Source organism: Aythya marila (genome assembly GCF_965140915.1).
Source record: "Aythya marila genome assembly, chromosome: 1".
Lineage (NCBI taxonomy): Eukaryota > Metazoa > Chordata > Aves > Anseriformes > Anatidae > Aythya > Aythya marila.
In genome coordinates, this window is record NC_139042.1 from 130,989,855 (window position 1) to 131,001,898 (window position 12,044).

The 12,044-nt window shown below is 37.2% G+C and overlaps 2 protein-coding genes across 6 annotated transcripts in view; one reads left to right on the forward strand and one right to left on the reverse strand.

The window, feature by feature from the left end:
- The window catches only part of IRAG2 (inositol 1,4,5-triphosphate receptor associated 2), a gene marked incomplete at its 5' end in the record, with an annotated part of 38,326 nt that extends 34,457 nt beyond the window's left edge, over nucleotides 1-3,869 (forward strand). The window contains 6 exons of the mRNA XM_082773964.1: nucleotides 894-937; nucleotides 1,607-1,684; nucleotides 1,791-1,855; nucleotides 2,274-2,375; nucleotides 2,546-2,650; nucleotides 3,622-3,869. Of these exons, the coding sequence (XP_082630090.1) occupies nucleotides 894-937; nucleotides 1,607-1,684; nucleotides 1,791-1,855; nucleotides 2,274-2,375; nucleotides 2,546-2,650; nucleotides 3,622-3,865 (638 nt within the window). The 3' untranslated portion in view covers nucleotides 3,866-3,869. The remainder of the gene's footprint in view (nucleotides 1-893; nucleotides 938-1,606; nucleotides 1,685-1,790; nucleotides 1,856-2,273; nucleotides 2,376-2,545; nucleotides 2,651-3,621) is intronic.
- Nucleotides 1-12,044, reverse strand: part of LOC309884735 (GTPase KRas) — a 69,015-nt gene that overhangs the window by 12,370 nt on the left and 44,601 nt on the right. For 2 of the 5 annotated variants that reach the window (XM_082773978.1, XM_082773975.1), the window contains 7 exons: nucleotides 11,210-11,315; nucleotides 8,837-9,003; nucleotides 7,612-7,756; nucleotides 6,674-6,885; nucleotides 5,852-6,019; nucleotides 5,544-5,657; nucleotides 4,288-4,580 (listed from right to left, as the gene is read on the reverse strand). In XM_082773978.1, coding sequence (XP_082630104.1) covers nucleotides 4,311-4,580; nucleotides 5,544-5,657; nucleotides 5,852-6,019; nucleotides 6,674-6,885; nucleotides 7,612-7,756; nucleotides 8,837-9,003; nucleotides 11,210-11,315 — 1,182 coding nt within the window. In that variant the 3' untranslated portion in view covers nucleotides 4,288-4,310. Of the gene's footprint in view, nucleotides 1-9; nucleotides 497-4,287; nucleotides 4,581-5,543; nucleotides 5,658-5,851; nucleotides 6,020-6,673; nucleotides 6,886-7,611; nucleotides 7,757-8,836; nucleotides 9,004-11,209; nucleotides 11,316-12,044 lie in introns of those variants that run through there. The other 3 variants (XM_082773976.1, XR_014318679.1, XR_014318680.1) reach the window with 3 other exon arrangements.

A 12,044-nucleotide genomic window follows, 5' to 3' on the forward strand; every position in this document is an offset into this window, starting at 1 on the left:
CAAAGCTGCTTAGCCTTTCCATGGCTGGCCAGGGGCCAGACAGACCCTTAGCTAATTAAAGGTCAACACTTTAGGTGGAGAGGTTATACAGCTGATGCACCTCCTTTCCTAAAATCAAAGGAAGAAATGGCAATATGCTAACAATATGGAAACAATTGTAAACTCTGTATAAATTGCCAGGAATCTTGGGACAGGGTGAAAACATTACAAGTATGCAGCTTTCAGAAAAAGTGCGTTGCATTTGGTGGTGATGATCTTACTTCTTTCAAGTAGAATATTTGGGTGTTCACTCACACTGGAGCATTCCCAGTAGCTATTTCTAAGTAGCTGAATTTTGACTGTTCTTTACAGATGCTTTCTGCTCTTTTTCTGAGTATGAATCACAGACTCCATAAGTGCAGGTGCTCTGAATTTCCCCCTTTACACAGATGGTACGGTGGTCAGGTTTTCAGACAGTGTTGTGCACTTACGGCTTTTCCAGGACAAGTATTAAAATCTAAAAAAAATAAATAAAAAAATGGAGCATGTATTTTATAAGTGGAAAGGGCAGTCTTGTGCACTAGTAAAATTTTCTCAGGAGCCTTCTAAATTACAGGCTGCTCTTTCCTTTTTGGCTACAAGCTGTTGACTGTAAGAGATTAACCTAAAACAGGACGTTTGACTTTGATCTTTGATAATGGTTGAATTTGATCCCTGTAGAGGACGTATGATGTGTGAATGTTAACAACTTATCTAATGAAACAGAGAGCTTTTATCCCCTTAAGTCTCATTTCTGCTTTCTGGGAGCAATTTGATGAGCTCTCTGCTGAACTAACGCAAAAAGTCAGACCTCTAGTTCCAACTAAAGCTCATTACATTCTTGTAAACCTTTCTGATGTTCAATCTCTTCACAGATGAATCTACAAATAAAAAGCTATCCAATTCCTTTAACTTCAAGGTATGGCCCTTAAAGGTTAATGTGAAATTTCAAATGTGTTAAGCGTCTGTGTGTGGTTTCCTTTGCCTTGTCATGTGCTGGTGCTCTGATGCATGCATGACTTAGTGGTTTTCTGTCTCAGATATTGGCTGATGTCATCAGACACGAGGATATGTGTTCAATTGACCCTCCTCCCAGCCTGAGGGAACTGCATGTGGTCCCATTTATGGTAGATGAGGTGTCCACAGAAGCTGAAATGGCTCTGCGTTCTTGTAGTGGTTAAAAACTGTTGTTCACATGTGGTTCTTTCATTGGGCTTACAGAAGAAGGGTTTAGCAGAGAGATGAAAAAATAGATGGGAGAAATTCATATTGACTGTAGGAACTCCTGTGAGGGTCATTAGGAGAATTTAGACATATTCAGTTCTGGTATTTTGCTGGAAGCTGTGTATCCAGCTTCACTTTAGATGCCTGGGGAAGTAGGAGGACCAATTACTGTGGAAAGATGCTGCTTTTAAAAGTGTATGGTTTGGGCTGTGCTTATGATTCAACTCTTCTCTCTGTGTCACTTCAAGCTAAGCAACAACTTCTAGTTTCTATACAGTTCATACAACAACAGATGGTGTTTGTGTGCTCAGTGAGTAATCCAGTCATTCCCTGATAGAGCCAGTAATGCCTTTTATTTGTGTAGCCACCATCATCCCTACGAAGAGTTAGCATTGCAACAGTGCCTAGGAGTGCTGGAAATGCAGGTGTTGGGTTACCGCTGGTAAGTAAGGGTTCCCAGACATTGAGGTGCTTCACCCTTCTCATAACTGGCTGGGTTTTGGTGGGAAAAGGCAAATGCAGTAAAGTGGCTTAAACTTCTTCTCTAGGCCCAACTACAAGAAACTGATGGAGATGAATGGAGTGATAAACTCAACAGGAGATCAAGCAGCTGGTAAAGTTACTTGGCTTTTCTTTGAATAGGGTTAAACATTTTTCAGCTCAAACTGTGCCTGTATTGAGCATCTTGAGGCATAATATTATTAGGCTACATCTTTCATGTTAGTTCCCCGTGCTTCAATACAGAAATAAGCCTTTGTGACTAAACGTTACAGCTTCCCTTTTAATTAAGGGTTGAGAAACTAGAAGAAAAATTACCTTGACTGTCTTGCATTAGAAATCAAATCTAAAAACTAGGCAGCTGACACTGATGGATGTAGTTTAATAATAAAAAAAAAAAAAAAAAATCAGGCAACTAATTTTGAAGCTTATTTATCTGCGTCCCAACCAAATGAGTAAGCTGGTGCAGAATTTCTAATTTCATGCTGGGTATCTGGGGGAAAAGTAAACCAAATGTGTTTCAAATATGACAGGGGCCGACTAGGAGCAAAGCAAAATGAGAAGCGTCCTTCACTACAGCGATTCATTAGCACGTATTCCTGGGCAGAGTATGAGAATGAACATTCAGAAACAAAGTAAGTTGAAGAGAAACATCCTCCAAGGTATGCATGCAGGGTTTGTTTATTTTCAATGAACTCTTCACCTGTCACTAACCTGATCAGGGCTATAAAGTGAACGCAGGGCGAGCTCTGTGAAATCAAATGCTTGATAGAAAAGCTTTCAAACTGTTGATGCTTGCTTACAGAAATGAGCAGTCAGAATTGCCTGCTGAAGTGCAAGAAGAAACATCAAGAAAGGAAAGCGTCTCTGAAACAGGAAACTGTCCATCAAAATGGAACCTGGAGACAGCGTAAGTATTCCCCAAAATGGTCATGAGGTAAAGTAGTGGTTGGACATGGGAAGAGGAACCAAAGCTGTAGCTTATGGCTTGGTTGTTAATCCTGACTTTTGAAACAAACCAGCCAGGAATGAGTAATATAAAGTGCCAGAGGCTCACCCCACCAGGGAGTCATAACTAACCTTAACTAGTGAGTCCTGTGCAATGCTTAACAGCAGCTTTGACGCAAACTGAGGGACAAGTAGTTATCAAGATTAACAGGGTCATTGCAGCTAACTTCTCTGGATCTCACAGGTCAAAAGAGTGCTGTCCTAAAGAAGCATCCCCTGCAAGCCCCTAAACTGCCCTACAGAAAAGGGGTTATACAATTTATGTGCAGAGAATGCATGTTCTGCATTGATACCCTATGCTAAACCTACACTTTAAGTATTCCCAATCAAAGGGGAAATGAGACAGTTACACGCTAGTATGTAAAACTGAAAAGATGGCAAGAAAAATATACTTTCTTCCTACTGTTTGACAAAGGATAGAGGTACCAATTTTGTGAGAGGTTTAAAGTTTGGCTATTAGGCAGAAGCCTTTCCTCACCTAACTTCACAGAAGGCACCAAAGCCCTAGAAAACAAAGCTTTAAGCCAGTACTTTTAGTGTTTTTCTATAAGCACGATGAATTCTTCACAATCTGCAAGGTAGTATTTGTGAATCCTCTTCAGACATATGGTGCGGTATAGGGAGCGTGGCTGCTTGAACAGGGCTTATGGGTCAAGTCCATCACCTAAACAGCTTATCAAAAACTAGTTAACTGAAGTCTTTGAAATGCAAGCTATCACTGTACATAGCTCCCAATGCATCAGCTACCTTGTCACTTCTGATCGTTGTTTGTTATAAGCTTTGGTTTGTTTTGTTTTTGGGGTAAGGGTGGGGAGAGGGGTTCCTATTTTTGAAGAAAGATGGAACTACTACATGACTTACTCTTTTCTACAGGTGCAACTTAGTGTCATCATGGGCATCCCATTTCAAGACTTCCTTTTCCAACGCTAACAAAACTCTCTGGGTTTCTGTTTCCATCCTGGTACTGCTTGCTGCTTTTACAAGCTTCCTCACTGGGTTGTCTCTTCAAAGACCAGCAGATGCAGCACCTGTCGGCACTGGGGACTCCTGGACTTCACTACAGCAACTGTTGTGGCCGTATACAGGACTTCAACACAATGGACCACCCCCAGTATAACAAAGGTTCTGAATTTTGTAAAGTTATCCTTCTGAGTTCTGGTTGACAGTATGAGAAGCTGAGATACTGTATTTAAGGTTACATGTTTCAGTTGGTTTGTTTGGGTTGTGGGTGTTAGCGGGGGATTTTTTTTTAAGTGTGACTTGAAATTGAGAAAATATTTTTTCCTTATTCTGACAGAAGTTCTTTTCAAGTACCTAAGAGTGTCTTAATTCCATTCAGATATAGAATAAAACAGTTAGTGATTTTGAACATAGCTAACAGTAGGCATGACTAAATGGTCCAGCCACAAGAGAATAAATAACTTATTTTAACAAAAATAAGATGGTTACACTTTAGTCATTAAACCTGTTCCAATAATTTGAATAGAAAACGATTAAAGACTTAAAATGTAACTTTATTGAAAGCTTTTGATAATAAAGTTTTAAAGGAAAGCATGCAGTATTTATGAGTATGTTAAAACTCTTGTAGCAAGGAGCAGCTGAAATACAACATCAATAAACAGGAAGTTAGCTGTACTCACTCTATCAATTGCTTCTTTGCTGGCAAAGTCTTTAAGCATATGGTAGAGTGTGGAGTGAAATTCAGAATCTTCTTCTAGCTCTTTTGAAAACGCTTCACTGGTTTCTGTGATCTTGAGTTTCAGGGCTCTCTGACCATTAAACATGTAAAGAGACCAGTCTTTGACAAAATCATCTTTAAGATGCTCACCTACCTAGTGCAGAAAAAAAATGGGCTGTAAGATGAAGTCCATGACACTGACAAAGAACAAATTCTAGTATAAAATTCTAAGTTCTAGTGTACTTACGAGTGTAATACAGGAAAAAAAAAAAAAAAAACACAAAGCATTGCTTTGAACTGTTAAAATAGTATTATATTTTTAAGTAAATGTGTGTGTACCATGTATCAAAATCTTCATCTTGTTTGCCTCTATAAAATGCAAGGTTGGTCACTAGCTTTCTTGCTGTTCCTGACTCATATGAAAAGAGTAGCTAGGTGCAACAGGCATCATACACTTTACTTCTTCCTGCTGGGATTAAGAACTGGGCTAAACATTTGCATTTGTGTTAAAGTCTTAGTCTAACTCAAGATCTCTCAAGATTTCAGCAGTATGATATGTTCTATATCCACAGTCATAACTGAGAGTATTACGGTGTCTGGGAGAAGTTTTAACCACATTTTTTTTTTAGTTTACAGAGGGAAACTTATCAACTCAAGTTGCTTATTCCCTTCTTTACAGTACAGAACAACTGAAAACACACACAAAGCCAAGAAGAAACTTCTAGATGGTAATTGAGGGGGCTTTTGATAGCCCCGTAGTAAGCTACTTGCTGAAAAATCAGCATCCACCTGTGTCATCACAGCTTCAGCTAGAGCCTCAATATCTGACCTGTCAGCTATACATCTTAGCACATTAGCAAGTATCTTTGTTACTGAAACTTACATTTGTGAGGAATGGGCTTGAGGTGTGAAGCAGTGGAGAAGTAGGCACTGAAGTTTTGCTAAACAAAATACTATTATGTGAAACAGTCACCCCGAATCTTAACTGCTGCACTAAGCATTAGGTCAGAGCCTGAAGATTGTTTGAAATGAGCATAAATGAGGAAAGTTATTTGTCTTTTCTGTGATATGCTTCTGTACTGGTTGGTCTCTAGACATTTGGTCTAAAGCTACAAACCTTGAACACTACTTGATCTTGACCCGCTTCTAGATTCCATTTGCTCCAGCCAAAAGCAAAAGCGGATGCAACCAGGGCCATCTGATGGTATGCCCTAACTTCTGTTAGGGGAGCCTGTAATGCAAAAGTACAGTTAGAAGATATGCATCCACTAAATCTCTGCTTTATATGAAGGTAAGAAAAAGCTTGTTTTAAGCAGAATCCACTGGCTAAGCTGCACGGACACTCATCCTCATTCTGTACAACAGGTCCTCATACAAGAAAATGTTGCCTCCCTGAGAAAGTTTGGGGGGGGGAAGCCCACTCACCTTCTTGTTCACAGAGACGTATTTATATGAATACTCTCCTGGGAAAATATTCACACCAGCCTCCTTCAAAACTTTTCTTAAGGTGATGGGACATATCCATTTTCCTGTCAGGTGAGAAAGCACATCCTTCTCTTCCACTGTGACTGCAGCCACCATACACTGATTACCCTGTTGTATAAACCAATCAAAGCATCTTACTGATGACTAAAGCTATTTTTGGCTTCAGGTATCAATGACGTATTTGCTCCTTTTCTATCCTGGATATTACCTACATTAGCTATCATCCTCGTCTTTAAACATTCACAGATCTTGTAGGAAGCCATTTTACTGTTGTATTTCAGAACTGACACTGGTTTACTGGTCCACACTTATGATCACACTGTCGTTTTAGTAACAGATATTGATTTATATGACAAGGAAGATATGCACAATCACGCATAACTTGGTATTTGTTCTTTCTAACGGTTCAAAAAAGCAGGTTGCTTGAAATGCTCAGTTCTTTTTGTGCAGTTTTGCAGTAAGAGAGAGCAATACTTCTCACATGCCAGTGAAGCAGCTGACTAGCAAAGTAGTATCAATATCAAAGAACTTAACGGAATGTTGCAGAACAGATGCTTTCTTTTGACCAATTCACAGAAAAAATAAATCACCAATAATATTGGTGTTTACATTAGAGCTTGGAGTAGTTCCTTCCTTATTTTCAATAGCAAAGGAGTGAGATTCAAGTTGCTCTTGTGGAACCATCCCATGTTCTTAAGAAAGGACAGTGAAAATTCTGTTTTTTAAAAAACAAACTACCAGTGTTTTAAGAAAAAATAGTACCTTAATTTGTATCTGAACTTCTGCAAAGACTGTAGTAACTGTAAGTAGTGCTTCATTTATACCAATAGGCCGCAATTCCCATGCCTGATATGGCATGTTGAGATGAACGTTCTGGAGAAGTGCTATTGTATGAAAGGCACCCATCTCAAAAGTGATACTTTTCTGTGTTTCATATGTTATGTTGCTGATGCCATCAGTTCTCCACTGTTGGCCTTTACAAGAGATGCAAAAAGAAAAAACATATACATAAAGTTTCTGCTTGTAATATGTACTGGTGAAGAATTAGTAAAAGATATCCTAGGTAAACTGATATTCAGAGTTGGATAAGATAAAGCACAAAGTAAAGAGAATTCATGTAAGGCAAAAACCTTCTCTCCTTTAAGTACAAAATTAGACTAATTCTGATGTGAAAGCTCGCTAAGCTCAAAAGAAAGTTATGTTAGTATTTGTATCTTTTTTAATGTAGGATATAGCACTCTTCAACCTTATTTCCAACAGTAACTTGAAACATTGAACTATCTTAAGTTCTATTACCTTTAATGACGTAACATCAGAGGTAATGTATACTTTTTTTTTTTAACATTTAATATTTTGAGGTAATATGACTACATGTAGTTAGGGGGTAATTTGGCTCAAAGTGGACTTCATAGGACTTTGCTGTATCAAAATGTCATTTGTGGTATACAGTTCACTACTACACCCATTAATATGAAAGAAAAAAAAGTTAGTGAAAATCCTTGAGCAGTCCCTGATTACATATGATGCAGAATCAAACCAGAAAACAAAACAAAAAACACACAAATTAGTTAAGGGAGTTTTGTGTTAACTATTTCTTGGCTGTGAATTGGCTCTTTTCTTAACTGATAACTTTCTGAAATATTTGAAATTATGTATCGAGTCCATTAGTTAAATGAAATACGTTTATCTTAAGTTGGTACCTGCAGGATCCCATCGGGCTATCACAGGCTCCTCGCAATAGATCACGTTGTCAGAAAGCCTAAGCGTTATCTGTATTGGTGGATATGGGGTATCGTCAGACTCTTCTGGGGGATATCTGTATGCCTCCAAGCCACTGTCAAGTAACTTTAGCAAAATGCAAAAAGGACGAACAAAAACACTTATTAGAAAATGCAGTAGCCTGAATTTGTTTTTTAAATCCACCTAGTTACCTGTGGAGTTTCCTAACATACAATTTAAAATTTACTAGTTGAAATTGTTGGCTAACATGGCCCACTTCCAAAAAAGATTTTTCTTACATCTTCCTGCTAAAGTATTTTGCTTTACTTTTAACAAGCATTAACGTGAAACCCCCTAATATAGAAATCAGCACAAGGTCTGCTGCAGTAAACGTTTCCCTTCATGGGAACTATACCACTGAAGACAGTATTCAAGGTAAGTACCAATGGGCAGTTGAACCCTTTGCATGCTGTCTGTGGCACTTTTCAGGCAGCACCACAAAGTTAAGTGGAATCATTCCTTAATAGATTCACGGTACTCAAAGTAAACAAGAGCACTTCACAGGCAAGAAGAGATACAGCTCCAATTTGCTTGCACAGTGTCAAAGGTAATGAAAGAAGTCAAACTCAATTGGTAAGGCAGGTCTCTGCATGTGGCTAGAAAGGAAGATCCCATACTTCTTAATCTGTTCACAGTCCTGCTTTCTTAGTCTGTATGTGAATTTCACTTATTAATGGTTTTCAATCTCACAATAAAAACTGTGACATAGGTTAATGCTGCATAAGGCACCACAAGTAGGAGAACTATGATGTGTTTTCTATAGACCATCTATACCTTGCAGAGCCCAGAATTGAGTGGGCAGTAATTTTGTTACCATACTTCCTTAAATGTACTTTTCATAGACCAAAAAAAAAAAAAGAATGTCGGGCTTTGCTTTTATTTCACCCTAGAGCATTTACAGCACAACAATTTAATGTATCCATGCTAGCTGTGCTGATGAACGCTGATCAAATGCGTGCTTCAGTAAATGCTGCTCCAAAAATTGGCTATGTCTAACTGAAAACACGATTTCATAACTTGGTCCTTTAGTTCATTGCTCAAGAAACCAACATATATATAAACTGCATACATACTATGGTGAAACAACTCCAGAACAGCTCTTCAGGGATGAAGACTCCATGAGGTGTAATACATTTTTTCACTCACCTCCACCATATTCCAGTTCTTGACTTGTTTGACCTGAGGTGGAAGCTGCAGTGCATCGATATGGTACACGCCACCCACTGGTACAAACTGTTGCAAATCAACAATATTTTCATCAGTTATCTCATCTTCTTTTTCATTGGTCTCTTCTTGCATCTGTGGACTCAGAACTACAAAACAAATAAGTAAGAAGTGTTAATTTGGTGCTTGAACTAAGCCGTTGTAATTTCATACTACTATTTTTTTTTTTTTTTTTTTTTTTTTACATCTCCACAAGAAGTCTGTGTACTTGAAATGCTTTACGTTCTGTGGTATTTCAGCTCCATCTGCTGGTATGCTACACATATTTGAACAATTAATGGAAACAGTTGGACAATGAAAAAAAGCTTTTTTTTTTTTTTGGTACTGAGCTTTCTAGCAGATTAATCTCTACTCTTGCTTTGTAGTCAACTCACACTGTTTCATATAGTAATAAGGTTTTACTGACAAAAATAAATCAGTTGCATCAGTAATCAGAAAAATTTTACAAGTATACGAGACAGTAGATTCTGGCCAGGTTTGGTAAGATCTTATTGGCATGGAAACAAGGCAAATCAAAAGGTATAAGGCAGCTATAGACTACAGGTGAAAGCTATTTACAAAGAGCATAAGGCGTTTAACATGTTAAACAAAATTTTTAGAAAACAAAAGACAATTCATAATGTTTTTTTTCTATGTATAACTGTATGTATGAATTCAACTTTTACTCAATTGAAAAAAGTTATTAGAAGGCAACAAGGTAATGAACTAAAATGACTAGAACCACTTTCTTCAAAAAAAAATCACAAAACATTGTATCAGACGTTACAGAAGGAGAAAGTTATTGTTAATGGGGATCAAGGAAGTGTTCATAATGTCAAAACAATTACTGTGTTATAAAAAAATACACTTTTAGAGAGTGAGATAATCTTAAAAAAAAAAAAAAAAAGACAAATATCTGTATAAACTGCCTTCAAGCTTTTTACAAAACAAGTGAAAGTTCTGTTAATTTTGTAACACCAGCTTTAGTTGCATAGTTTATGTAGAGCTTTTACTCTACTGTACTCAGACTAGAAGATGCAATTCAAAGATCCTTTTGCAGTTATTCTGAGCAAAAAAATTACAAAAACTAAAAACCATTTTAATACCAGTCACAATATAGCTTGCACTTTAATGTGCTTTCTAAAGTAATAATACAATAATATTTAAATGTCTTCTAAACAAAACTATTAATTCTGTTAAGATAAATTCTTAACACTAGTACAACTTAAATCCAGAGAACAACCTGCACTAGTTCTTGCTCTTTTCAGTGTTGCACACTCCTGATTTTCTACTGTTTTACCTTAGCTGCCTCTTTTCAATGAATTTGTGGTAACTTACTATCCTTTCAAGCCCCATTCCCAAAAATGGTTGAATGGGTTTGCAAATCATTAGTATGTCAGCAAAGGCATGATTTTAAAAGCCTTCTCTCCTTATTAAAGCAAATAGTAGCTTCAAAGTCATTCAGATATAAGTAGTACATTTCTGGGTACATATATTCAATCTAATAATAGGGATTTTCTACGCCTTACAGAAATAAAATATAACTCCCCCTCTGACTGAAGTACAAAGTCCTTTATACTCTCTTGAAAACCACCTTGTTTGGGTGATCCATAAGGTACAGTCTGACAACGTGCTTGCTGCAACTCTGTTTAGCAGAAAGTTATTGTTTTTTTTTTCAAATGAGCAAAAGGCTGCAAAGCTCAGCTGAACTCTGATGAACAGTTTGCATTTTACTTAAGACAGTACTACCAGAAAACTCACTTTTACTAAACCAAAGGATACTACAGCACCACAGAAACTTATAACTTATGTTGGACAGTTTTAATTCCTGGATTAGACCCTCTTTTAGTAAAGCACATCTGTCTATATCCTACTCTAAGTAGATGTTTAAGTAGTACTTTGTAATACCTATGCTGCCTAAGTACATACTAGTGTAAGTACTGGATTTATTTTCTTCTGGAGAAGTTAATCTCACCAAGCAAACTGGCAGATTCATAAATATTGTTTGCCTCGCTCATAAACATACACATACATAAACATATACATAATTACTATGTTTATGTACATTTATGAATTAACACATACAGGGGAAAAAAAAAGTGTAGGGACAAGATCAATCTCCCTATCTCATTTTTTCCTCTGCATTTAACAATCATTAACAGAAGCGTCAACAAAACTCATGTTATAAAGTCAGCAATGTATTTATAAATTTTGTTCCATTTGCATAGAGATCTATATCACCATGCTTCCATATAGAAAACAAGACATTTAAAATCAGTAATTCTGTAGTGCTGCAAATAAAAACTAACCAAATACCTTGTGATGGTATGTCTAAGATTTCTGATTTCTTCTCAGTTGCCTCCTCTGTCTTCTCATTTATGTCAGTTACGCTATTGTATTTTTCTTTGAATGAAATAGCACTCTATAGAAAAAACAAAAGACATCTTTTATTAGGCAAACAATAAAAAGAGCATATCACCTCCTCTAAAACAACGGTCTAAGGAGAAAGAGTGCAGTTCTACTCTTGTAGCCATATTTGTACCAATCTTGCTACAGGGTCAAGGTTTTTGGAGAAATCATTTTTACCTATATAGGAAAAATATTTTTTATTAAAGGCATGCTCCAATGGAAGTTTGAACATGTAAATAGAGAAAAACATAAAATATTTACTTCATTTCCACAGCAAATTTGACCCCAAACCCCACAGATACCATACAAGCATTTAATCATATTAGCAATGTGTACACTCAAATATTATGCTTTTGCTGCCTTTACAGCTGAAAAAATGACACAAAGAAAACTTAACCCAATGTTGAAACCAAACCCATGCTGATACTCTGTCAGCTTCCCCACTTCCAGTCTTAGACTGTGCCTTGCCTGTAACGTTTATTCCCTTTCCCATAATGTTTCAAAACGTTTTTCAAATTTTCAAAATGTTACCCTAGACTTCTAGGCAAAATTCCAACCCAGATATGAATTCATCACTGTCATAGTAGACTTCCGGAAGCGCAATGGTAGACAAATGGCAGTTCAACACACAAACCAGGCATTCGGAGGCACGGGCACCTCCTGTGTCCTGTGGCGTGCCTGACATTGTGCTGGATGAACAAACACCTCAACTAGGACAGAATGGGAGGGCACTAAGGTGTTT